This window comes from Pongo pygmaeus, chromosome 16 (genome assembly GCF_028885625.2).
Source record: "Pongo pygmaeus isolate AG05252 chromosome 16, NHGRI_mPonPyg2-v2.0_pri, whole genome shotgun sequence".
In the NCBI taxonomy this organism is placed as follows: domain Eukaryota; kingdom Metazoa; phylum Chordata; class Mammalia; order Primates; family Hominidae; genus Pongo; species Pongo pygmaeus.
In genome coordinates, this window is record NC_072389.2 from 39,015,885 (window position 1) to 39,041,748 (window position 25,864).

Genomic DNA, 25,864 nt, shown 5'->3' on the forward strand with positions numbered 1-25,864 from the left:
TTACAATTAATGTGCTAAAAATGGCATGGCATGACTCACGTAAGTCAACGAAGATTTGATTTCTTCAACAAGAATTTAAAAGCGTATTTATTTTAGAAACAGCTTCCATAAGTCCACAATACTCTCTTAAAATGCAACTTTTTCTCTTCGTTTATTAACTGAAAAATAATCACATTCAATTGAGATTATAAATATTGAAATGCCCTAAAAGTAAGCCGTTGCCATGGAAGAAATCATTAACCACAAATCCTACTCATCTAAAAACTGGAGAGCATAAAGGAGAGACTTTTTTCTTCATAAAAGTATTTATAATTTTGTAAACAGCTATGAGCATAACTCTAGGTATGGACCAAATGTTATAGCAAAAAAGGACCTTGTAAAAGAAAAAATCATTTATCTTATACATAAATTCATTTGAAAGTCTATGATCTTCTGAAGTTGTTTAGCCAACTTTACAGTGGGCAATGGGAGAGTTTAGTTTAAATATGAGAATACACAGAGTTGTAAAAAGGTAGACGAGAGTTGAGACATCTGAACAAAAGAAAAATGTGCTTTATTATATGTATCAAAGAAAACATAAAAGTCCATATCCCTAAGACTTTCCTCCTCTTCATATCTGGGGTGGAAAAACAAGCCATCCACCCAACTAGCTACTCAACCTATTAGATCTCTGAACAATACAATTCATGTAGACAACTCCTTGCTTCAAAGCAGAAAGTTCATCCTGTAGAAAGTAAAAATAAATACAACTTTTTATTAAAAAAAAGAACATCAGGAATACCAAGAGCAAAGTCTTGGAGAAAATTACTTCCCACAACGGCTGAAGTATAATTTGGAACTCTATAGGTCAGTACTTAAGTCAATGTTTTTCTATTAATTCAGTTTATAGCTAAAGTACTGAGAGATACCGACATGAAATATTTGCACCCAAAATACACTCATAATCTATTATTCCAGTTCCCTCTATAACCACTTTTTCACCCACCCTACAAGTTCTCCAGCAGAACCTGCATATTTGCAAAGTGTTCTCCTATGTTGACATTGTATTATAAATGACTGAGAAAAATTTCAGAGACAACTTGGAAAGAGAACAGAAGCATTTTTGCTCACCTTTTCCCATTCAGCTTATCTATATTAAATGGTGATAATCAGTAACTACTTACTAAGCTTTCAAAAAGTGATTGGCACATATAGTCCTTGTTCAGCAAGATTTAAAGGACAAGGCATAATTTGAGAACATAAAGTGTAACACAAAGCTCCCAAATGTTCATGCCATAACATGACATATGACAAGAGATACTCAAGAGTGAGTACCTTGAGAGAGAGGTATTCTATTGTCCTCCATAAAAAATGGGAGCATGGTCCTCAGCAGTGGCTTTGAGCTTAGATGGAAACAGAAAATTATAATTTCCATCTACACCCCTTTAATGGCTCTCCATATTCACCACCCCCATTCTCTTTCATCTGGCCAATTTGAAAGATGAGATGAAATAAGAGTAAGAAGAGAGAGAGAACCTGAATGAGAATGAATTTCGACAGGTGAGGGTGTGGCACACAAGTTATTTTCAGGACCTCGTGCTATTGTATTCTTGGAAAAGTTAAGTGGACAGCCAAATGTTATGCTTTACCAGAAAGGAGCTAGGAGTTCAAACTTCATAGAAAAATTAAAATTCATTGGGAAAAAACCTTGACATTAATGAAAAACATATATAATATTATAGTCATCGATTCTCATAAACACAATGGCCCCATTTGATAGATTTTTACTTCTCTCATTTTGGATCTCCACTGAACTCTAAGTCACATTCAATCATCGAAATGGTGTAATAAGCAGTGGCTTAAAACCTGGGGTATTTATTATAGAAGTGACCAGTATATAATGACCAATCATTACCATAGGAAATTACAATCCTTTTCAGTATCGTGCAATGTTAAGTGGGAAAAGTTCAAGAAAATATTCTAAAGGTATGTTCTCTTGCATAAATATTCCTATTACAAATGTGTGTCAAAGACCACTATAAAACTAAAATTTACTTCTTTCTCATACATGTTCATCTAAGTCAGTGTTTAAAATTCTATTGACTAACAATTGAAGTGTATACTTTGTCTGGATTCTCACTCAGAAAAAACCTACATAAAGACATAGTTTCTGAGACACAAGGAATTTAAAATGAACTGGATATTACACAACTCCAGAGGATTACAGCCAATGTGTTAGGTGTGATAATGGCACAGGGTCATGTGACAAAGTGTCCATACTTTAAAAATATACATACTAAAGTACGACTAGGTGAAATGAGATTTGCTTTAAAATATTTTAGCAAAGAATTGAATCTGACAATTATTGAATCTTGGTAATGAGTTTCTGGAGGTTCATGTATTATTTTTGTATTATTTTTCAGTTTTGTGTAAGTTTGAAATGTTCCATAATAATTTTTTAAAGACTTAAAAACATTATATTGTCTAGATACACTCATAAAGAACTCAGGCAGGGAAAAAAACGTTTAAATTTAAAATTTAAATTTTAAACTGAAGTGCAGTTTTAAAAATCTGAATTTTAAATTTAAAAACTGAAGTGCAAAAATTATTAAATTGACATTTAAAAATCTATTCTTTTATACAGCTAATCTGGATTTCATCTAACTTAAGAAAAAGCTTTAATGAAGACCCTGTTAAAAGTTTGTATCAAATGAGGACTTATAACGCTTTACTCCAAAGCAACAAAACGCATATGCCCAAAAGATGTATAAAACAGGCATACATTTAGAAGGAAAAAAAAAAAAAAAGCAGCCTTTTCTCTGCTACAAATGTTTAAAACTCACAGTATACTCTTTCTATCTCAAAGACTTTTAAAAATTATTTTCCATCTTTAGGGAAAACCATATGAGAAAATAACTCAGCAACATGTCTGTGAATAATGCCTAGCAAAGCTAAAAAAAAAAAAAAAAAAAGCTTCTAGCCAAAAAGACTAACAGGAAAAAATGAACATTTTCAAAAGCATTTTGGAACTTTATTCCAGCTACCTCCATGCTAAGCCCTCTTTTTCCTCCCAAAATACGTCACTTAACTGTCTGTCAAATAACTCTTGCCCATTCTACCTGATCACACTCTGAAGCTGCAGCTTTTCCTGGATTCGCTTCTCAATGACAAGCTGTTCAAACAGAGAACACCTATCAAAACGAATATCATCATCTGCTCCTTTCTTTCTTCCTTTCAGGATATACTGCTGTCCAGCAGGGGAAGTAATTAATGAGTTTTTTATGTATGGCAGCGTCATCCCATCAGTTTGCTGTCTGGTTTGAATAGCTCCTATCAGCTCTTCATTCATGCCAAGTACGCTCACCGTCCAGAGACATGATAAAGCCGTGCTTCCTTCTGGATTTTTACCTCACTATTCAAAAAACAGTGTACCAGAAGCATGGGTTACAAAAGCATGAGGAAGACGGAAGAAATGCCTTCATCTTCTACGGAAAGGAAGCTGATGGACTGAAAAGTTGGCATGGAGAAAGGAAAGCAAGAGAGTGCAAGAACATCCATGCTTCTAGTCCAGATAATGTTTTTTAAAGCAGCTTGATTTGGAAGCGTGTGTAATTCTGAAATACGAACAAGCAGAACTTTTCCAGGGGTAAAATGCATATAGGAACAACCAGGATTTCTCATTGCTGAAGCATTCAATGAATCTTTAATAAGTTCTCAACACTCAAATTGTTTGTGGTCAGATCAACTGCTGTTATCAGATAAAGGCAAAACTCACCCTTCTGGTTCTATAATCCTATCCAAATGGAGTCTTCGTCTACCCCATACTATCCTAACTAATGCTACAAGATTATCAGGAATACAGATATAAAGACACTGCAAGAAATAAAACACTGGCAAAATAAAACATGAAAGGAAAGTAGAGAAGGCATTTCGGGTCTCGAAGCTTACTATTTCCAGCCAGAGTTCAAATTACTGAGCTTCAAACAAACCACTGCCAGGTAAGATTTAATTTTATAACCTTAATTTATATCTTGTCTACTGAAATTAAATCTGCTCGTGCTGTGAATGAGATAGTGGATTTGAATTTCTTGCAACCCTTCCTTAAGCTTTTGCAGATTTAAGCTGAGGTAAATGCTTGTTTTTACTTATGCCGCATAAACAAGTCACTCAGAACTAGATAATAAAGCATCCAAAACTCCCATTCATTTTTCATTGAATTTGTCTCATCTTTGTCTTTATTTTTATCCCAATTTTGTTTTATTTAATAGCTTGAAAAAAATGCATGAAGAGAGCCCTGAATGGTGCATAAGAGCCATTCACAGATAATGTTTACCAACAATATTCAAATGAACTTTGTTTCCCAGAGTACTTGATAAAACAAAGAAAAATTAATAAGCATTTTAAATATTTCTATTCATATAAAGGAACAAAAGCTCAGTGACTGATTTCTATTGTTACGAAGAAAAAAAAGCTGTGATGTCATTTCATTCATACTAAAGAAAAATAATCTCTACTAAATCGAGGTATAACACTCTTGTAGGATAGGGCTAATTTATCCTAAAGATACTAGACATTTTTATAACAGACTAAATGAAGACATTTTTCAGATTTAACAAGAGGATAAAAAGATGAAAGATGTCTGGTACCTTAAAACCTCAAAAGCTTTGACTCAGGTCAGTGGTCCAAACTGTAAAATGCAAAGCACTAGTGAAGCCATCAAAGAATTTTAAAAGATACAGTGCCTTTTAGAAATTCCCTAGAAATCACTGCATAATGAGACTTCTAGAGTGACAATCTTATGTAAAAACAACAAAACGTTATCATTTAGCAGAAATCCCAACCACATTGGTTTTCACATAAGTTTCATTGGAAAACTTAGGTCCAAAGCACCTTATCATAAAGAAGTCCTACAACAAATAATATTTCTATTATCTTAGAAGAGAGGAGACAGGGAAACGAGCATATCACACCTAACTACGGAGATCTTGTGGTAATATACATAAAGTTATCAGAAGTAAGTATTCAATACTTGTCTAAAAGTAGTCAAATTAGAAATTCTCTTCCATTTCACTGAATTCTTTCCTTTTTTCAAATTTTAGTTAAGGGAGTAAATTATATGATCCCTTCAGGCTTTTCAAGACAGTCTATAAATAACCTTAAATATCATAAGTCTTTTGCATCTAAAGTCATTACAGAAACTTACCTGTCATTTTCCAGTACCAAATGAAAGCAGCAATTTAATACAAGTAGTGATTATCTAATACACCAATTTGTTTCAGCGAAAAAAATGTTTATTTAGAAATCTCAAAATACTTCTTATGCATACCAGACATAACTAAAAGTTAATGGTGGTATTGTTGTTGTTTACCTACACTGAGAAATAGCTGAACCCTTAAGGGTTCTTTTCATCTGTTCCCTCCTTATTATGATATTACAGTTTGTAAACAGACATGATTCAAAAATATGTAGCTATTTTAAATGAAGAATATTAATCAATATTTTAAATTATAATTAAAGATTTTTTAATTAACTTGGACAAAAGTATGAAATTTCTATTATGCTCAATTTGCTTCCAATAAATAGAATTAAAGGGAGCAGATAACAATATTCCTTAAGTGTTCTGGATTTTATTTACTCATTGTAATGTAAACAGAGACTCATATCCCACTAATTTGGGGGCTTTGTTTCTATAAGTCACCTTCTAATGACAATGGCTGGGCAAATGAATACTACCTTGTTCCACCCCAATTTGGTCCTTGTCAGCATCAATCCCAGTGAATTTTCACTTTCTTTCCTTTCCAAATCAAGGCTTTGCTCTATAATAACCCATTCAGAAAAGTGATTATTGAAGTTTCAGTAACAGCTTTCAAAAAAATACCCTACAGCAATTTGGAATAATCTGTATTTTCTTCATGTAGGGTGAAAAAAAATTGAAAACTGCTTCAAGTTTACATCTTATGGGTACAAATGGATGAGGGATTTTATGTTAGTACCTGAAGATTTGGTTTATTTATAAGAACTTTTCCCTGTTATTGATAGATTTAACAATTAAAGAGATTCTGAACAGTCTTGGGATGTAGTCAATGACCTGCCTACTTGTTTCTGCAATTTACAATGTATTTCATTCACACATATTATATAAAAGTATTATATTGTAAAAGTAATGTGATTGTGTATCATTAGTTCCTTTCATAGAAATGCAGCAAATATTTTGGCTGCCATATCCTTATAATAATACCTATTGCTATATCCTTAAATTCTGGTCATTTTAAATTATCCAAAAGCTATAAGCTTTTTATTTAAACTATGATAAAATAAAAATAGGCATCTAGGTCAAAATGAACACATCCATTTCGTGTATGTTGACATAACAATCTTAAAAAGTAGTTTTTGTCTGAAATACCAAGCAACATAATTTTGTATATAAAATCAGAAACATACCTAAAATTCATTTTTCTGTGTTAGCATTTAACTTAAAGGGACTGACATTGCATAATATTTTTAAATGCATTAAATATATATTTACTTATACCTTCATTATTATAACTTTAAGTTTTCATAAGGAATTTTTTTCATTCCATTATAATGGCACAGTGTTTCAAGCTTAATTCAACTGGGCATTTCAACTAGGCAATATATTTGTTCCTTATTATGGTTAATTTTCCTTATGAAGTGACCAAATTTGAATAAGGATGTGGTTCACCATGAAGATTCATCTCCTCTCCAGCTTCTTCCTGCTGAGAGAGAACAATCTTTGGTTTGTGACATCACAATCTGTGACTGGGAAGTGGCTCTGATATCAAACAGATGATTATATGCTTTCAGTGTGAACTAGCTAAAAGAGAGATGTAAACACTATTATTTCAAGCCATATCACCAAGACACTAAAGAGATGCATGACAGGAACTGAATTAGAGAAAGATGCTTTTATTGCATTTGTCACGTTTTCAGCATCAACTATTAAAAATAAAAGTACCATCTCACAGTTTTCTTCATTAATAATTCAAAAGCGGGAGTAAACATCATGTTGGTTAAATTCACAGACCATGATAAAATGAGAGTAAGGAAAATCCCAGTAAGCAAGCAGACAGTCATGAAAGAGGCCCCTAGAGACTGAGGAATAGATGCAAAATTTCACCTTGGTTCAAGCAGAAACACTGATGCTACTCAGAAAATTGAAAAATTACCAAAACACCCAAAATGGGAAAGACAGTGTCTCTGAATGAGAAAGAGATCCCTAAATATAGATTATAAAGTGATCCCATGACATAGATTAATTAATATCTGACACATGGACTAGTATGAGGGCAGGGAGGGGGCTGGTTAACACCTTTCTAAAAAAGCATGGATTTGTTAAAAAAAAAACAAAAAAACAAAAAACAGAAAACAAAAACAAAAAAACAAAGGACTCTCTTTAATTAGCAAAACTACTGTGTTCTCTGAAAGTCTTCAACAAATATTTGTAAAAAATAAATAAAAATAAATCAGGAGTTAGGGTTCAATAAAGGAAACAAAAATGAAAGCTCCTTTTACAAACACATAGGCATATACAGACCTCTTTTTGTAATCTGTTTGCAACAGTAGCCAAAGGACAAAGCAGACCAACTAATCCTTCCACACTGAACACATGTGCAGTCTGTCCTTTGATTAGTGGCAATACCAGGATTCAGAGTATCAGTCATTTGTGACTGATCCTCCTAGACTCAGAGCCTATACAAAGATGATGTGTAAAAAATACAGTAACAACTCCACGCATAATTACAAGTCAAGCTGAAGTCTACAGTTACACAGATTGCTTGATCCAGTGGTGTGTAGAGAATTCTTAAAGCATTTATTCAGTCCTATGTACTGGTTCATTACAACCAACGGGTTATTCAGCAGTTGTTTAAAGATCTGACATTCTCCATTTTTCGTATTGAAATTATTAGTGAAACAACTCAAGAATCTGGACCAATCAGAAAACATTACCACTTTTATAGACATTGTTTGACGTCACACTGTTGTCATCATCAGACTATGTGGGCCTTCTTATTTCCTGATTATCACTATAGAAATGTAGCACTGAATAATGTATTCTTTAAGAAGCAAAAGCCAGAGATGATTTCCAGTTCAGTTATCTACTAAAAATCCTTAGCTATTTATAGAATTTTTTGGTACAGTAACCTAGAAAGCTGTTGGTGTAAATCTATCAGTCTCAGTATATAACATGGTACAACTGTTAATATTTCATCAACTGTATACCTTCCCTTCATTTGTGTTGCAAAGACAGTCCTCTACATGCAGTAACTTCTGGGTAACTTCTGGTAATACCTACAGAAGAGCTTCTCATGTCTAGGAACTTCCCCAACACTTTGAGGATACTTCCTTTATAACACCTCGTTAGATTGCATTGAAAACCTATTTATGGCCAAGCGCAACCTGTAATCCCAGCACTCTGGTGGCCAAAGCTGGAGGATCGCTTGAGGCCAGGAGTTCAAGACCCACCTAGGCAACATATCAAGACTCCATCTCTATAAAAAATTTAAAAGTTAAAAAAATAAGAAAATCTATTTATATAGTTGTCTGACATACGAAATTGCATTTTTCATGGTTGAGGGCCTTAAGAATAAAGACCACATCTAATTTATCTGTCTATTCCCAAGGTAAGCTCAGGACTAGTTAATCAGCAGATGTGTTAAATGAATGCGAAAATGTATCTTAATGCATTCTCAGGTACAATCTCAGACAGGCAGAAGAATAGTGATCCTAAAATATACCTCAGCTACATTTCACTGATAATAGGCAAGTAGGTAACTGCAGGAAAGTCTAATGAAGGAGTCTTTTAAAGTAGTTTATACTGAAATAATAGCTATAAGGAGATGATATCTGTTAGGGATATTATATGATATTATGAGGTATGCAAATGCAGGATAGCAAATTTATCCCTTATGCTTTTGCTCTATTTGACAAAAATAGAAATCACGTTTGCTATACCACTAGATCTAGAATTTCATCGATAATCCAAAAGGATCTAAATTGGTCTTGCTATTAAAAAGTGACTTCAGGGGAATCTGAATAAGCACTTTGCAAATGAAATTGAAGAGATACTACAATTATCTTTCTACTCAAAGATGAGTGGAGAAAGTGACACACTTAAAATCTTACATTTATTCTATTGGATGCTCTCCCTGCCCCCTCTCCCTCTTTCACTCTCTGTGAGAAATGAATCTTTGCAAGTTACCTATGTTGTATCTCCCCAAGTCATCTCTTCTCCTTATGCCAACAATACAATATACCAACAATGGTGATTTCTTTAAAAGCAGGGACAAAGGCTAAAAGACTATGCTGTGCCTCAACCCCTATGATAGAAATTAAAGTAGCAGAGTGTTGAAGTAGGCCAGCATCACTCTAGAATTCATCAACATGTGTGTTGGGGTGGGGGCAGCTATAGTCTGAAGATGCTCAGGGTACATGAATAATGCATGCGTACGTCCTCACAGAAATCTGTGATTTGATGTTGGTGTGCACAACTTAAGATTTTGAGCTTTGGGCCGGGCACAGTGGCTCACGCCTGTAATCCCAGCACTTTGGGAGGCCGAGGCAGGTGGATCACCTGAGGTCAGGGGTTTGAGACCAGTCTGGCCAACATGTTGAAACCCCGTTTCTAATAAAAATACAAAAAATAGCTGGGCGTGGTGATGCACGCCTGTAATCCCGGCTACTTGGAGGCTGGGGCCAGAGAATCGCTTGAACCCAGGAGGTGGAGGTTGCAGTGAGCCCAGATTGCACCATTACGCTCCAGCCTAGGCAACAAGAGCGAAACTCTCCTGAAGGAAAAAAAAACCACAGATTTTGAGTTTTGACATCTTATCATGTTTTTAGCCATGTTCCTTCTTTCAAACAACATCTTAGATAAAATGTCAAGATATAAGACATACAAGAGCAGATCTGCCCTGGTTGGGTTGAGACAGAAAGCTTAGAGCCCTCAGGTCCCCTTCTCACCCCATCTCTCCTACACTCTCTCCTCCACACGCTTCTTGGACACCTTCTAAGATATATTTGTTGTAATTGTTCTGCCATCTAGAGGATTCACAAAGGTATTCTTCTCCATTTTAATGCAAGTTTTTGATTCTGTATAGACACTGCCAAATACTCTAACCTAAAACTCCTGGTATATGTCAAGCAATAGTATTTTCTAGAGCAAGAGGGCACAGGTTGCAAAACAGTGCTACTTAGCTATGCAGAATGCTACTCAATTATTCTGTTGCCTAAACATTGATCAAGCAACCAAGACCTAGGATTCAAATAAATTATAAGTTGATTTTAAAAAGGACTAAACATCTATAATTTGGGTTGGAATATTCCAGAAGTAACTAAAATTAACAAAATCTCAGAAAATTATCATTTGCAATCAAGAAAGCATAGAAACAAAAAGTGAGAATTTGTCATAATAGAACTCAGAATTCAGTGTGAGAAAACAACAGAATTTATTAGAAATACCAGGTCCCAGCTGGGCACGGTGGCTCACGCCTGTAATCCCAGCACTTTGGGAGGCCGAGGCAGGTGAATCACGAGGTCAGGAGTTCAAGACCAGCCTGACCAACATGGCGAAATCCCGTCTCTACTGAAAATACAAAAATTAGCCAGGTGTGGTGGCACATGCCTGTAGTCCCAGCTACTCGGGAGACTGAGGCAGAAGAATCCCTTAAACCCGGGCAGCAGAGCTTGCAGTGAGCCTAGATTGCACCACTGCACTGCAGCCTGGGTGACAGAGTGACTATGTCTCAAAAAAAGAAAAGAAAAGAAAGAAATACCAGGTCCCTTGTATAATATTCTAGTATTATTTCACCTAACAACATTACGCCAAACACTGGAGTTGTCTTGAGTTGTTTCCAGGTTTGTGAACTCTGTAATTTACTTGCTTTTGCAAGTGAGATGGGGCTCAAGTATTTAAGCTTGAACCTCCATATATAACTAAATATTATAACCAGCAGGATATATTGGATAAAATCAACTTTTAAAAGAGGAAATATGATCTTCCATCTAAAAAAGCCATGTTTCAATTATTATGACATACTATTTATATTACAATGTATTCATCTGCATTCAGTGATCATCTCCAGCACTGTCCTATTCACTAAGGAATTCTCATAACTATTCATCCAAAATCTCAAATGATTCCTGCTTTGAAGCCAATCTCCTAAGTGAGTAATGTCGCTTTTTTCTCTAAAATACTTTAAAATATTTTCAAATATATTCTTGAGATTCAATTTTAAGTAGAGTTATTTTAAACCAACAACCAATACCCATGGACTTATTACACAGCTTTAACAAATATAAACTTCTGCCATTCCTGCATCAGATTTTTTATGGCCTCTCCATAAATGGATCTGGGAAGAAAAACTCCAGTAAACAACACACTTTTATTCTGTAAGTGTATTAGGAACTGGTTAAAATTTATACATCTTTATTTAGGCTTTTTAAGTATCAGGAATAGGACCTTCTGTAGGCATAATGGTATATCTCCATTTAAAATATTTTAAATAAATGTAAACAGCAAGACAGAAACGAAAAAAGATTTAACATAAATTTATTGTACCTCTCCTGTCTCAGATGACCAGTTGAAATTTGTAACATAAATTTATTGTACCTTTCCTGCCTCAGATCCCCAGCTGAACTTTTGAAACAAACATCCTAGGCATAGAAACATAAGCTACTTTATTTTTCTATGCCTTTTCTTCCCACCCCTGAGTCAGCCAGCCTCCTGTGGTATAGTGACATCCTGGATGGAAGTAAAATAATCAAAATTACAGGGTCCCTTGGGAAGGAAACCAATTCCCAGCAGTGATTCCTTATATAGAAAAGAGATAGCTAAACTCATGGTCACAATGCCATGAATTAGTTATGGCAAGGTTAATATCTTGTATAGAAAAAAATAATTTTTGGCTTAATTTGGTACCAAGGAGATAGGAAGGTAGAAAGGCTCTGTGTCTCCTCACTAACAAAATCCGCACTACCTTTTTTAGCAACAAAATAAACAAAAACCACAAAAAATACATTTAAAGGGAACACAAAAAGCTAGAGTTCTTACATGAGACAGGGAAGCTTGCCTTCAGGATAACAAGAACAAGCTCCAGTACTCTTACTCTAAGACACTGTTTCTCATATATTGGTAGGATAGAAAGATCATCTGATTAGCACTTCAACAAAGCAGAAGATGAGACAGATTCAAACAAATCCTCCCCTTATCATCTCCTCCTACACTCCCTTACCTTTATTTACAAGTACATAAAATACTGCATATTATAATGAATTCCGGTTTCAAACCTTGACATTCTCTTTTGTTAGGAGGCTATGACAGCGTGCTTTGATTCAGGCTGTTGTATCCCAGCCTTGTGGCCTCACTGAGCACCATTCTTACGCTTGCTCTCCTCCAAGGACACTTTGGAAGAAAGGATGGTACATACATATTTTCCTTCTCATTACAGCCCTATGTCTATGTCCGTGAAATTTTGAACCTTGAAATTCTGACTATTTCTACAAGTGAAGAATCAAAGGTTCTCTATTATACTCTAAGTTTCCAATAATATGGTCTCAGAGCAAGTAAGTCCTCCCTGGCAAAACAGCCAGGTTTGAATTAGAAAGGACTATTTCAGGCCAGGTGTGGTAGTTCACCTCTGTAATTCTAACACTTTGGAGGCCAAGGCAGGAGGATCACTTGAGCCCAGGAGGTCAAAGCTACAGCAAGCTGTGAACATGCCACTGCACTCCAGCCTGGGTGACAGAACAAGCCCTGTCAAAACAGAGAAAAAAGAAAAGAAAAAGAGAAAGAGAAAAGGAAAAAGAAAGGAAGAAAAGGAAGAGAGGAAGGGAGGGAGGGAGGGAAGGAGGGAGGGAGGGAGGGAGGGAAGGATAGAGGAAAGAAGGGAGGGAGGTAGGGAGGGAGGGAGGACCATTTCGAAAGTCACTATGTCTATATAAAACTATTTTAAAAACATAGAAATTCAACCAGAAAACCTTAGCGATCCAAGTACATGAAGAAAGAGGAAATTTCTCTCTAGGCAGAACCAATGCAGACTGGCCGTTCAGAACAAAGTGACACTTATGTATTACTAATATTTCCTGAGCACCCTCTGAACATGTGTGGTACTAGACTACGGCAAACCCACTGTAGACACAGGAAGTGTCTTGAGTGAGAAAAACAGAGTGGGGGAGTACATTTAATAATTGGAAATAAAACACCAAATGAAAATGAAAGTGTACAGGCCGGGCATGGTGGCTCACGCCTGTAATCCCAGCACTTTAGGAGCCCGAGGCAGAAGGATCACCTGAGGTCAGGAGTTCAAGACCAGCCTGATCAGCATGGTGAAACCCTGTCTCTACTAAAAATACAAAAATTAGCCGGCATGGTGGCAGGCACCTGTAACCTCAGCTACTTGGGAGGCTGAGACAGGAGAATGGCTTGAACCTGGGAGGCGGAGGTTGCAATTAGCCAAGATTACGCCACTGCATGCCAGCCTGGGTGACAGAGTGAGACTCTGTCTCAAAATAAATAAATAAATAAATAAATAAATAAATAAATAAATAAAATTAAAGTGTACAAATTCGTCCCCAAGAGTTTGAGAAAAACAGAATTCGGCCTTACTTTTTCCCTTTCCCCTGGTTCCTATACCCAAGAAATATTAGAAGGATATATTAATAAATCACAAACTTAGAAGAAACCAGAGAGTAATGTTCACTTTCACCCTGAAGTCCCAAGTCTAACAAGAACAAACATGTGAAAAATGGACAGAGGAAAGAGATGTATGTCCATGCCAGGCGAGAGTAAGGAGTAGGGGTAGCAGAACAAGATAAATCAAAAAACAGATAATAAATGGGACCTACTGGCTCATATAATGCTCCAGGTTTCCTTTTCATCCTGTTTAGAAAGGTTGACATACTTGAGAATATTCCACATTTTAAGTCTACTCTAATAAAGAACCCTTTACTTCCTCTCTGCATATCAATTTGATTACAGCTTACTCCAAAGGACACAACCACAGAGGAGTCACCTTGTAAATCCCCCTTCAAAATAAAAATTGGAATTTAAATGGGTATCTAGGCTATTATTTAACGACTGCACTGTTGGCCGGGTGCAGTGTCCCATGCCTGCAATCCCAGCACTTTGGGAGGCCAAGGAGGAAGGATTGCTTGAGCCCAAGAGTTTGAGACCAGCCTGGGCAATATGGCAAAACCCTGTCTCTATAAAAAATACGAAAATTAGCCTGGCATGCTAGGGTGTGGCTATAATCCCAGCTACTCAGGAGGCTGAGGTGGAAGGATCACGTGAGCCCAGGAGGTTGAGGCTGCACTCCAGCCTGGGCAACAAAGCAAGACCCTGTCTCAAAAACAAACAAACAAATAAAACTGCACTATTTATGAACCTACAGAAAACACTCTTATCTGAGCAATTCATCTCCAACAAATACTTGTATGGCCTTAAGTTAAACCTCAACCTTTATGAGCCTCAGTTTCCTCCTTTAAAAAATGAAAGATTTGGACCAAATATTATCTAATACTGTTTTCAGAATGAACATTCTATAAAGTTCCTGAAGAGTGAGAAAAAAGACACCAGTGGTTCATAACATGTCAGCTTTACTAAACTAAGAGAAGTTCGTTTGGCATCCTCAGGAATCGTAAAGGACACATGTAGAGAAACACTAAGGAGCTCAAGTGGTCAAGAAAAATGCAGTGCATATATACCTATATATTTTTCTTTTATCAACTATTGGTTAATTAGAATAGCATGAGCAATCCAAGAGATTCAAGATTGATATTAGAGAAAACCATTCAGGTGAACACTAACTTGTTATAGCTATGAATTTGTTAAATCTCTGTTTTCTGGGTTTTAAAAAATAATCAGCTCACTTTTTCACTGTGATTTTAAAGGAAAAAAAAAGAATGAGAATAACAAGGGAGAAGATTTAAGACATCCTGGTTGAATCCATGATATTGTTTAACATTATCTCATAGCAAACTAGTATGACTCAAAGCAACTAGGCACAGAAGAAATAGGTACAAGGAACCCAAACATGTAGAGCTGAAGACACATTAAAGTATGTAAGTATGTCAGGAGCAGCAAGTTCGTATTTAGGAATTATACTGTATAGCTGACAGACATGCACACTCCCACACAGACTAGATTTAATAACATCTTTTTGTTAGCAGCACATCTTTCAAGAATCATTGCACTGGTAATGTCTTAACTTGACAAGACCTCAGTGCAACAGCCTGCTCTAAAATGATCCCACCTTACCTGTTGCATTACTTACAAAAGGCTGTTCTAGTACCGTCCCACACATGAACACTCCAAATGTGCTGCCTCCCAGGCAACACTTCCTCTGATTTCTCTTGTTGTGGGCTGATGGCCATATATGACATGAGTGCAAACTACGAATATTAAATATACATGTATGGGTATCCTGGGAGATCAGGCAAGGCATCAATGAGTACATTAAAGCCTTGGGCATTACAATAGGTAATCATGCACCCACATAAGAAAGAAAAGGGAGCTCGGCTTTCGGCTCGGAGGAGGCCAAGGTGCAACTCTCTTCGGTCATCCCAAATCCGGGTTCATCCGACACCAGCCGCCTCCACCATGCCACCAAAGTTCGACCCCAACAAGATAAAAGTCGTATACCTGAGGTGCACCGGAGGTGAAGTCGGTGCCACTTCTGCCCTGGTCCCCAAGATCGGCCCCCTGGGTCTGTCTCCAAAAAAGGTTGGTGATGACATTGCCAAGGCAACAGGTGACTGGAAGGGCCTGAGGATTACAGTGAAACTGACCATTCAGAACAGACAGGCCCAGATTGAGGTGGTGCCTTCTGCCTCTGCCCTGATCATCAAAGCCCTCAAGGAATCACCAAGAGACAGAAAGAAACAGAAAAACATTAAACACAGTGGGAATATCACTTTTGATGAGATCGTCAACATTGCTCGACAGATGCGGCACCGATCGTTAGCCAGAGAACTCTCTGGAACCATTAAAGAGATCCTGGGGACTGCCCAGTCTGTGGGCTGTAATGTTGATGGCCGCCACCCTCATGACATCATAGACGACATAAATAGTGGTGCTGTGGAATGCCCAGCCAGTTAAGCACAAAGGAAAATATTTCAATAAAGGATAATTTGACAACTGGTTAAAAAAAAAAAAAAAGAAAAGGGAGTGACACACAGAAAAGAGAGGCAAGGTCTAAAGTGAAACCTGCCCCACAACTTGGGCCATTTATCATTATCTGTACACAGAGAACCCCAAATTACTTCTTGCTCTAAGTAGAGTGTAGGCAAGGACCTTAACTAGTTCCCAAATCCCATGTGGACCATATGCAAAACATTATCAACAAGAGTATGAAAATTACTAACTTGCGATACCATTCCGACTTCAAAATATAATGGAAAAAATACAGCTAAATGTAGCCTGCCCTAAAAATCCTATCACTAGAGCCTCCAATCAGAACTCAAAAAAGATTAACATAGGATTCAGAAACACTCTGCAAGTAAAAACTTCCTCACTTTAAAACAGAGATCATCAAATTGAAAAAGTGCTGTGACCTGCTGAAGTCACACAAGTTTTTATATAAATATACAATCACAACTTAGTTCTAAGACTCCTCCAATTTTGGGCAGCAACCCCTCTTAATTTTCTCTCAAAATTGTGGAGAGAAAATATCTGAATTAAGAAATCCAAAAGAAAAATATTAACAACAGTGATGCCTTATCAATTTTCCTAAAAAATATGAAGCAGATGAAATTCATTTCACTTTCAGCATGCACAGCTTATAACACATAATTATCTTTTTGCTTGAGTTAATTATTAGCAGTCAAGAAAAACTCATTTCCATGTTAGCACTCCTGTGTACTAATATGTTTTTTCCAGACTTTTCAGTTTAAATGAAACAAGTAGCAAGCATAAGAGTATCGCTCCCATTGTCATGAGCAGATCAAAAGGCACCAAACTAAACAACATAACCAAGTTGTTTTAAGTAGCCAAAAGCTTTCTTCTTTTAACAGATACTAAAAAATGGGGGGGACGGGAGGAAACACAAGTTTCCCAAACAATGAAATGGCTCATTTTCTATATAATACACCAAAAGGGCCTACTGCTGCACAGCCAACTGTATGCATACGGCAGAGGGCGAGAGGGCAATATAAAGAATGGTCATGGGTTTTAGAATCAGATTGAAAGGAATTCACACTGCAGTTCCATTACACACTAGTTATGTGATCCTTGTTACCTACCTAACTTCTTTGAGCTTAATTTATCTCATCTATAAAATTGTCTAATACTAACATTGAAGGGCTATTTTGAATTTAAATAAAATGTATACAAAATACCAAATATCTAGCCAGGTACTCTATAAACAAGAGTTTTGCTTTTTTGTTTTTGAAAAGGAGTCTCGCTCTGTTGCCCAGGCTGGAGTGCAGTGGCACGATCTTGGCTCACTCCAACCTCAGCTCACTGCAACCTCCACCTCCCAAGTTCAAGCAATCCTCCTGCCTCAGCCTCCCTAGTAGCTGGGACTACAGGTGCATGCCACCATGCCCTGCTAATTTTTGTATTTTTTCTTTTTTTTTCTATTAGTAGAGACAAGGTTTCACCATATTGGCCAGGCTGGTCTTGAACTCCTGACCTCAGATGATCCGCCCGCCTCAGCCTCCCAAAGTGCTGGGATTACAGGCATGAACCACCGCACCCAGCACTAAATAAGAGTTATTTTAACACATTTGTTAACACCTACATCTCTGCAGATGTAGAGCTGCATCTGCAGCTCTGCCCCCAACAAATTAAGCCAATCTAATTCAGAGGTTGGCCCTAATACATTTTTCAGCAGAGCTGCCTTCTCAATTTCAAACTCCTATAAGATCACACCCTCTCCCATCCTAATCCAAACCCTAGTAATGACCCCAAGAATTGCCAAATGCTATGCTCTGCCAAAAATAAAAATTAAAAAAGGAAAAAAATAAATGGAAGTATTTCTGACAATACTACTAAAATATTTTCTGGAGCAAAGCAATAACCTATGGTTAAGAGGCCAAATCTCAGTCCCAATAGTCAAATTCAATTTGATTGACTGCTATTAACTCAGCACTGCCAAATCTTGATCCTTTTTAAGATTTTATAATTTTTTTTAAATGCTACAAATGTTTACCCATATCTAGCACTGCACTGACTGCACTGACTCAAAATTTTTGAATTTAGTAATGGAAACAAGAATTTGTTTAGGTTATGGCATTTCCAAGAACAGCAGTAAAGAATGTAGTTATGTTGTACACCGAAATACCATGATGTTTTCCCCATGATGTTTTCCCCTTATGAATCGAAAAACACATTAACCACGTTCTCTCTCTCTGGACCAGCCCACCTGGACAACACCCCTAAAGCAACAAAGGCTACCTTAGAATTATCCCAACTTCTGAAGGAGATCAGCCAAATGGTTAGCATGTCCTGGGATGACTGTTGGATCACTGGGACGTGCCTCCTTCTGACCCATCAACTCCTATTGGGATAATTTTTGAAAGACTGCACCTCTTAACTGCATGGACCATGACTGTCTCTTGCACAAGAAGCACAACATTACGGCAGGTTTTTCTGAGCAATGGATTTTAGACATGGATATATAAATCACTTGGGATATAGCTAACCATATACATATATGTCCATACTGTGTGTGCATGTGTGTGTGTGTGTGTGTGTGTATGGCTTCTTACTTGGTAACCAACAAATGACAAAAGATAAATTAAGCTTTTTGTAACTGATTAATGAGGAAGAAATTAAAATCAATTATTGATGTTTCACCTTGTTTTACAAATGCACCCTCACTAACCCCATTCAGTTAATATAAATGCTTCCATTTGTCAAAGAAATTGACAGAAGGGTCAATGACACAAGAATAGCACCATTTATAATATAGATAGCTCTGAAGTAAAGCATAAATAAAAAGGTCAAGTGTTTAGTCATTATAACTTGACTTCTTGTCCAAGGCAATTCTTGGCTTCATTCAGAGAGAACTAATTCCCCTGAACTTATAAGGAAAAACAGTATCTTTGCATAGCCTCAAAATATTATTTACTGTCATTGTTTTTAACACATGCCCAGAAATTCCTCCTTCCATGAATGAAGCTTACTCCCATTGTCTTGAGTGTGAGCAGGACTTAGTGACTCGCTGCTAGTGAACAATAAATGGAAAGAGAAAAACAGGAAGTTTATAGGGGAAAACCTGACGGAGGTTTCTAAGTGGTAACTAAGAGTAACTAAGTGATCAGAGTTAACATCATCAGCAGTAAGTCCTATAAATATTTTGTGTATTTTATATTGTGTATAAATATATTGAGAATATTAGGGTATTCTCCCCCAGAATCCATAATCTCAGCCTCATCATGAAAAAAAAAAAAAATCAGAAAAACCCAAATTAAGGGACGTTCTACAATATGGCCTACTCTTCAAAAGTTTCTCAGAAAAGACTGAGAAACTGTCACAAATAAGAAGAGACTAAGGAAATACAAAGAATAAATGCAATGTGGTATCCTGAGTTAGAAGAGAAAAAGGACATCCGTGGAAAAAACTAGAGAAATGCAAATAAAGTCTGTGGTATACCAATGTTAATTTCTTAGTTTTGATAAAGATACCATGGTTATGTAAAATAATAATATTAAGGGAAGCTGGGTAGAAGGTACATGGAAACTCACTGTATTATCTTTGTAACTCTTCTGAAAAATCTAAAAAGTATTAGAAAACAAAAAGTTTACAAAATAAGTAATTGGGCCTTAATGTCATTTAGTATTAAATTAATCTACATACAGGATATTCTGCAAACTCAACCACTTTCCTCACCTGTTAGAATAGATTCATGGTAGGTTTTTTTTTTCTTTTTTTTTTTTTGAGACAGAGTTTCGCTCTTGTTGCCCAGGCTGGAGTACAATGGCATGATCTCGGCTCACCGCAACCTCCACCTCCCTGGTTCAAGCGATTCTCCTGCCTCAGCCTCCCGCGTAGCTGGGATTACAGGCATGCTCCATCACACCCGGCTAATTTTGTATTTTCAGTATAGATGAGGTTTCTCCATGTTGGTCAAGCTGGTCTCGAAATCCTGACCTCAGGTGTTCCACCCGTCTTGGCCTCCCAAAGTGCTGGGATTACAGGTGTGAGCCACTGCACCCAGCCTATTCATGGTAGGTTTCTACATGAGTTGCTTTTCATTGAAGAACAAACATCTTCCCAGGACTTTGGTCTTTAAAAATGAGACAAACTTTAGTAGCAAACATAGGGACCTTTGATGCAGTAAATCACACCCAATACCCACAAATAACAGTTCATTCACTCATTCAGCAAGCTCTGTCATCATGAACCATGTGCCATGTCCTGTGTCATACACTAACAATGAAAAGATCTACCCTCAAGAGATGAACCAACCAATATTTTCACCTCAAGAGCAGTGGAATCAGAAAAGCCTCCTTGACCTTGACCAGCTGAACCTTCCCTGGGTTATCCCACAGCACTCTGTATCCCACAGCACTCTGTACCTGTCACACTGAACTGTATTTGTTGGTTTCCTCACATCTGTATCATCTCACAAGAGATATCTGCCAATAACTATGCGGTCTGAGATTCCACCTTATCTGTAAGCTAATAGGTTAGCCTGTTACTGTTTCATGGGTGCTAGCAGAAGACATGAGACACCTGGGCCAGAGACAAAGGTGTCTCTGGCAAAAGGAGTAGTCAAACTTCATGTTAATTTTTGTTGGTTCCTCATCACCCCCGTCTCAGAGTGGTAATTCAAAGAGTCCTGTACATGCTGTGGGCTTTGTTACAGGGAAGGAACACTGAGCTGAGTGTTCCTTTGTTACCAGAAAGGAACACTGAGCTGAGTGCATGCCCTCAGCTCAGTGTTCCTTTTTCAGTAAGAGTAAGTTCCTTGAGTAAGTGGAAGCAACCCTGGGGGAGATATTACCTCATCCCTCAGGGTTGCTTGCTGGAAACACAACTATGAGAAATTCAGACAAAGAGCAGTCAGAGACCTGCATTCTTGACATACCCATCAGGAGCAGTCTGGGCCACTGCAGTTCAGCTCTCCCAACAATATTCTGAAAGGCAGGCACTGTGTTGTAGGCATTTCTGTACCCTCAGCACTTGACACGGTGCATGATACACCTGATTCCTTAGTGTTTGGTAAATAAGTCCCTATAAGCTAGAAATCTTGAGTGTGAAGCCAAAGACTACTGTTCCCAATTCTGTGGCCATGTACACAGTCACTTAATCTTCTTCAGCTTCATTCTATTAATTTCTAGGAAATGTTCAAAAATAGAAGTTCAAGAAATGTTCAGTGAAAGAACTATCTCTAAGGATGCTTCTCTAATACTGAAAGGTTCAGGATTCTCTCAAGGGCAGAATGCCAGAAAGCCCAGGTGCCTGATATCTCTTTGGCAGATCTAACTCACATAGCATTCCCCCATGGAGGCAGAAGTTCATGATGGCATAACAAATTTAGGATTCTATTAAGTTGATTTTTGTTTCTCAGGGTTATTTGTGAAAACCTCACATTTCACTGTAAATTTTTTTTTTTTTTTTTTTGAGATGGACTCTCACTCTGTCGCCCAGGCTAGAGTGCAGTGGCGCCATCTTGGCTCACTGCAAGCTCCGCCTCCCAGGTTCACGCCATTCTCCTGCCTCAGCCTCCTGAGTAGCTGGGACTACAGGCACCCGCCACCACGCCTGGCTAATTTATTTTTGTATTTTTAGTAGAGACGGGGGGTTTCACCATGTTAGCCAGGATGGTCTCGATCTCCTGACCTCGTGATCCACCTGCCTCGGCCTCCCAAAGTGCTGGGATTACAGGCGTGAGCCACCGCGCCCAGCCCAGGTTCTTTTCAAGTGCTAAATAAACAGATAAAATATAGATTTACTTTTCCAAGAGGAATTCTCACCACAGGTTATGAAAAGCAGTATGTTGACATCCTCACCACTCAATGCCACTAAATTAAACAGTATATATTTCAGTGACCATTCTCAGGTCACTGAAAATTCTGAGACCAATGCAGTATTCTCACAACAAATCATGTGAGGATATTCTTTCCATCCCACTCCACATATGACAGTGACTAAGAACGTACAACGCAGTATCCCATATGTGCTTTATTCTTTTGCATATGTCACCTTTCCATTGGAAAAGGTACATTTGAAGGTTTTTTCATTTGATAAACTAAGATCAAATTCATTTATTATGCTGGCTTGCTTTTTGTTTAATAAAAGGGAAGGGAAAGGGAAAGGCCAGGGAAGGAAAAGAGAAAAACAATGGACAGCCACCAGGCAGTCTCCTGCCTCCACAGTGTTAGGATGGAATAAACCCACAGACTCAAGGTCTTCCCTACTCCAGCCTCTGATTACGCTCCACTTTCCTCCCCAGCTGCAGCCTCTGGGCCCATCTCTTTTCCCATCCCCTTCTTCTCAGGCCAGCTAACAATGGTTTTTTTCTCCAACCAACCATGAGCTCCCAAATCTACCAGAATTATTCCACTGAGGTCAAGGCTGCTGCCAGCTGCTTGGTCCACCTGCATCTGTGGGCCTCCTCTATTTATCTCTGTCTTTCTCTTTGGGCTTTTGTTTCAACTGCAACAGTGTGGCCCCAGAAGGCAGGAACCACTTCTGCTACAAGTTGGCAAACAAGCATGCCTAGAAGATTCATAATCAGCGCTGCATGCGGAAGCTGCCCCAAGATGAGTGGGATCACACCCTGGATGCCTAGGAAGCTTTCTGGCCCCATGGAAAACCCTAACCAGGTCCTGCTGGGTCTGCATGCCCTGGGTTATGGCCACACAGACCTGCATTCTCTGTGACTGTCTACACAAGGAGGTGAAATGCATCAAGAAGGAAAACCACCTGACCAACTTCCATAGGCCAAAAGACTCACCCTCCAACACAACTGGGAGCCTCGCAGTGCAGTGCCCTGAGGCCTGGCTGCAGCTCCCAAGCCTTGGGGCTTCTGTCCAGGTGTCTGCCTCCAGCCCAAAGGCAGCTTCTTAACCAACCACAAACCTTCTCTGAAGCTGCAGACCAAGTGTAAACAACACAGCTTCTTTTTTTGCAGAAACAAAAAATGTGTATCTTAGACAGTGATATACAATAAACGTAGATTTTTTTTAGTTTCAGATCATCAACAATATATTTCGATTTTAATGAACAGTAGCAAGCGCAAAAAAATTCCAACCTTGAAGCCAGGCATACTTAAGTTTGAATCCTGATTCTGCTACCTAAGAGATATGAGAATTTTGTACAAATTGTTGAACTTTATTTCTATGGCTTAGTTTCAACATGTATAGAATAGAGATAATGAAACCTACCCTATTAGGTTAAAGTTAGGATTTAATGAAATAGAGAATGTGCCCGTGTAACACATCTCACGCACAGCCTGCACCTGGTAGGTTTCAGGAAATGACAGCACTGATGACCGCCATCAGCTTGTTAGCTTAAGGTCACCTGTGGTTGCAGGATCACTAGTGGCCAACAGGGCTCATTTACACACACACGCCTTGCCTATTTATTCAGCCTAACCCTCTGAGGACACTGGGTGTGCTCGCTTAACACACAGGTAAAACACTGTAGAATTATCGCAAAATTAAAAGGCAAGAGAACAGAATTACAGGGTTGCAAAAACTCCTTGATAAATGACCTTGCTCTATCCCATGCAGCAAGAAGGACCATTGTTGAACCCATTTCTATTAAATGAAACCAAATCGATTTTGAAAGATTTTCAGTAAAGGTGATTCCCCAACTCTCCCTTGGATGCCCAGTTAACACTCATAACACAAATGGCTAATCTAAATCCCCTGCATTTTAGTTTAAGCACATTTGATTTTTTTTCCTTTGTCTTTACAGCTTGGAAAACACAAATTATTAAACCATTTCTCAATCTTCTTTTGCTCAGCATCCTAAACCTTTCATCATAAATCCTGTTTTTCTTATTTTAAATCATCTTTCAAGTTCCCTGTATCACCTCTATAGTTGCAGAAGTTAAAATAGTTCAACAAATCCCACAGACACACACACACACACACAAAAGCTAAATAAAAGAGAAAATGAGTTAATGATCATTTGTTTTATTTTTCTAATTACATATACATGTTAGTACCATGCTTGGATATTTTAATGACAGCCCCATGTTAATGACCTAATTTCAAATATGACCCACAGTATATTCTAACCCAACAGTTTGTTTCTCTTCACCTAAAAAGTAATTCTTAGCTTTTGTATAGAACTTTATAATTTGTAAAATAATTCCACATGATCTTCACAACTATCCCCAGATTAAAGCAAGGAGGTATGATTTCTAACGGCTGGTTTTGTTTGGAGTTTAAAAAAAAAAAAAAAAAAAAGGTTCTAAGACAACCAAAACCAAAACTAAGATCCTCTGATGCCCAACAAGTGTTCCTTCTATTCCACTACCTAAACACATATACTACACTTCAGGCACACTACTGAAAAGATGCCTTTCCTACCACGATACTAATGCTACAGCCGTCCCTTTTCATAGTCTCTGAATTCATGTTTCATGTGTTTTATTTCAGAAGAGGCTCTACCCTGATTTTCTTTAAGGACTTTATCAAAAATAACCTTTTATTATCTTTCCAGAGCAAGTAGAGAATTTATCAACTTCCAATTAACTATGACATTGATCAGAAGCATTTATTTGCTCTCCTTCCCAAAACCCACCTAAAATTATCCTAATTTTTTTAAGGAAAGGTATGAGCCTAAAAGATAATCATACAAAGAAGAGACAATAGCAATTGAGACGGATACACTAGACGTTATTAGAACGTGGTACCCAGATGAGGCTGGGCTCAGTGGCTCACCTCTAATCCCAGCACTTTGGGAGGCCAAAGCAGGAGGATCACTTGAGGTCAGGAGTTGAGACCAGCCAGGCCAACATGGTGAAACCCCATCTCTACTAAAAATACACAAAATTAGCAGGGCATGGTGGTGGGCGCCTATAATCCCAGCTACTCGGGAGGCTGAGGCAGGAGAATCACTAGAACCCGGGAGGCAGAGGTTGCAGTGAGCCGAGACTGCATCATTGCAATCCAGCCTGGGCAACAGGGTGAGACTCAGTCTCAAAAAAAAAAAAAAAACAAAAAATGTAGCAGGGCATTGTGGTGCGTGTCTATGGTCCCAGCTACTCAGGAGGCTAAGGCAGGAGAATCACTTGAACCTGGGAGGCAGAGGCTGCAGTAAGCCAAGATCATGCCACTGCCCTCCAGCATGGGTGACAGAGTGAGACCCTGTCTGAAAAAAAAAAAAAAAAAGAAAAGAATGTAGTACCCAGATGATTTGATGATGCAGCCAGTTGTCTAACTGAAGAGTAACTGGAATATAAGTCATTTGATAACCAGAAGAGTATCTGGAATACAAGTTAAACTCAAAAAAGATTCACTAATGTTCTCTTATTAAGCCATGTCCAGTATAACTAGTTTAAATTATCTAATAATAAACATTTAAAAATAAACATTCAGTCCTTCATGTGAACTTGAGAGTACAGTCTCTGCTAGCGATCCTATGGCTCGGCTCTGGGGGCCTGGGACCAGAAAGATAACCACAGCAGCCAAAAATGGTGATAGTGAAAACAATGGCTGCTCTGGGGACCAAAACCTACCACCATCAAATCAAGTATCATTTTGATGACTTTAATTTGCCATAAGACAAATTTTTAAAAGGAACAGACTAAATTGGATGAAAGCTGGATACCTCTGGAAATAACAAAATTCAACAGGTTAAATTACCTAACAACAGATTTTAATATAATAGAAGCACTGAACAAATCAAAGGCAGAACTAATGAAAATACAGATAAAACTAAAATCAGAAGATTTTTCCAAACAAA

The 25,864-nt window shown here is 37.8% G+C and overlaps 3 protein-coding genes across 4 annotated transcripts in view; 2 read left to right on the forward strand and 1 right to left on the reverse strand.

Moving 5' to 3' along the window:
• AVEN (apoptosis and caspase activation inhibitor) overlaps positions 1–25,864 on the reverse strand; it is a 174,718-nt gene that overhangs the window by 100,648 nt on the left and 48,206 nt on the right. The window lies entirely within an intron of this gene.
• Positions 629–25,864, forward strand: part of CHRM5 (cholinergic receptor muscarinic 5) — a 101,983-nt gene continuing 76,747 nt past the window's right edge. For both annotated transcript variants that reach the window (XM_054450482.2, XM_054450483.2), the window contains exon 1: positions 629–3,977. The gene's annotated coding sequence lies outside the window, so the exon portion shown is untranslated. The remainder of the gene's footprint in view (positions 3,978–25,864) is intronic.
• LOC129013796 (large ribosomal subunit protein uL11-like) lies at positions 14,346–16,850 on the forward strand. Its single transcript, XM_063652551.1, has one exon. It carries the CDS (start codon positions 15,482–15,484, stop codon positions 16,091–16,093), a length of 612 nt encoding a protein of 203 aa, XP_063508621.1. The 5' UTR covers positions 14,346–15,481; the 3' UTR covers positions 16,094–16,850.

Coding starts and splice junctions, on each gene's coding strand:
- LOC129013796 (XM_063652551.1), top strand. CDS start 15,482: ATGCACCCACATAAGAAAGAAAAGGGAGCTCGGCTTTCGGCTCGGAGG.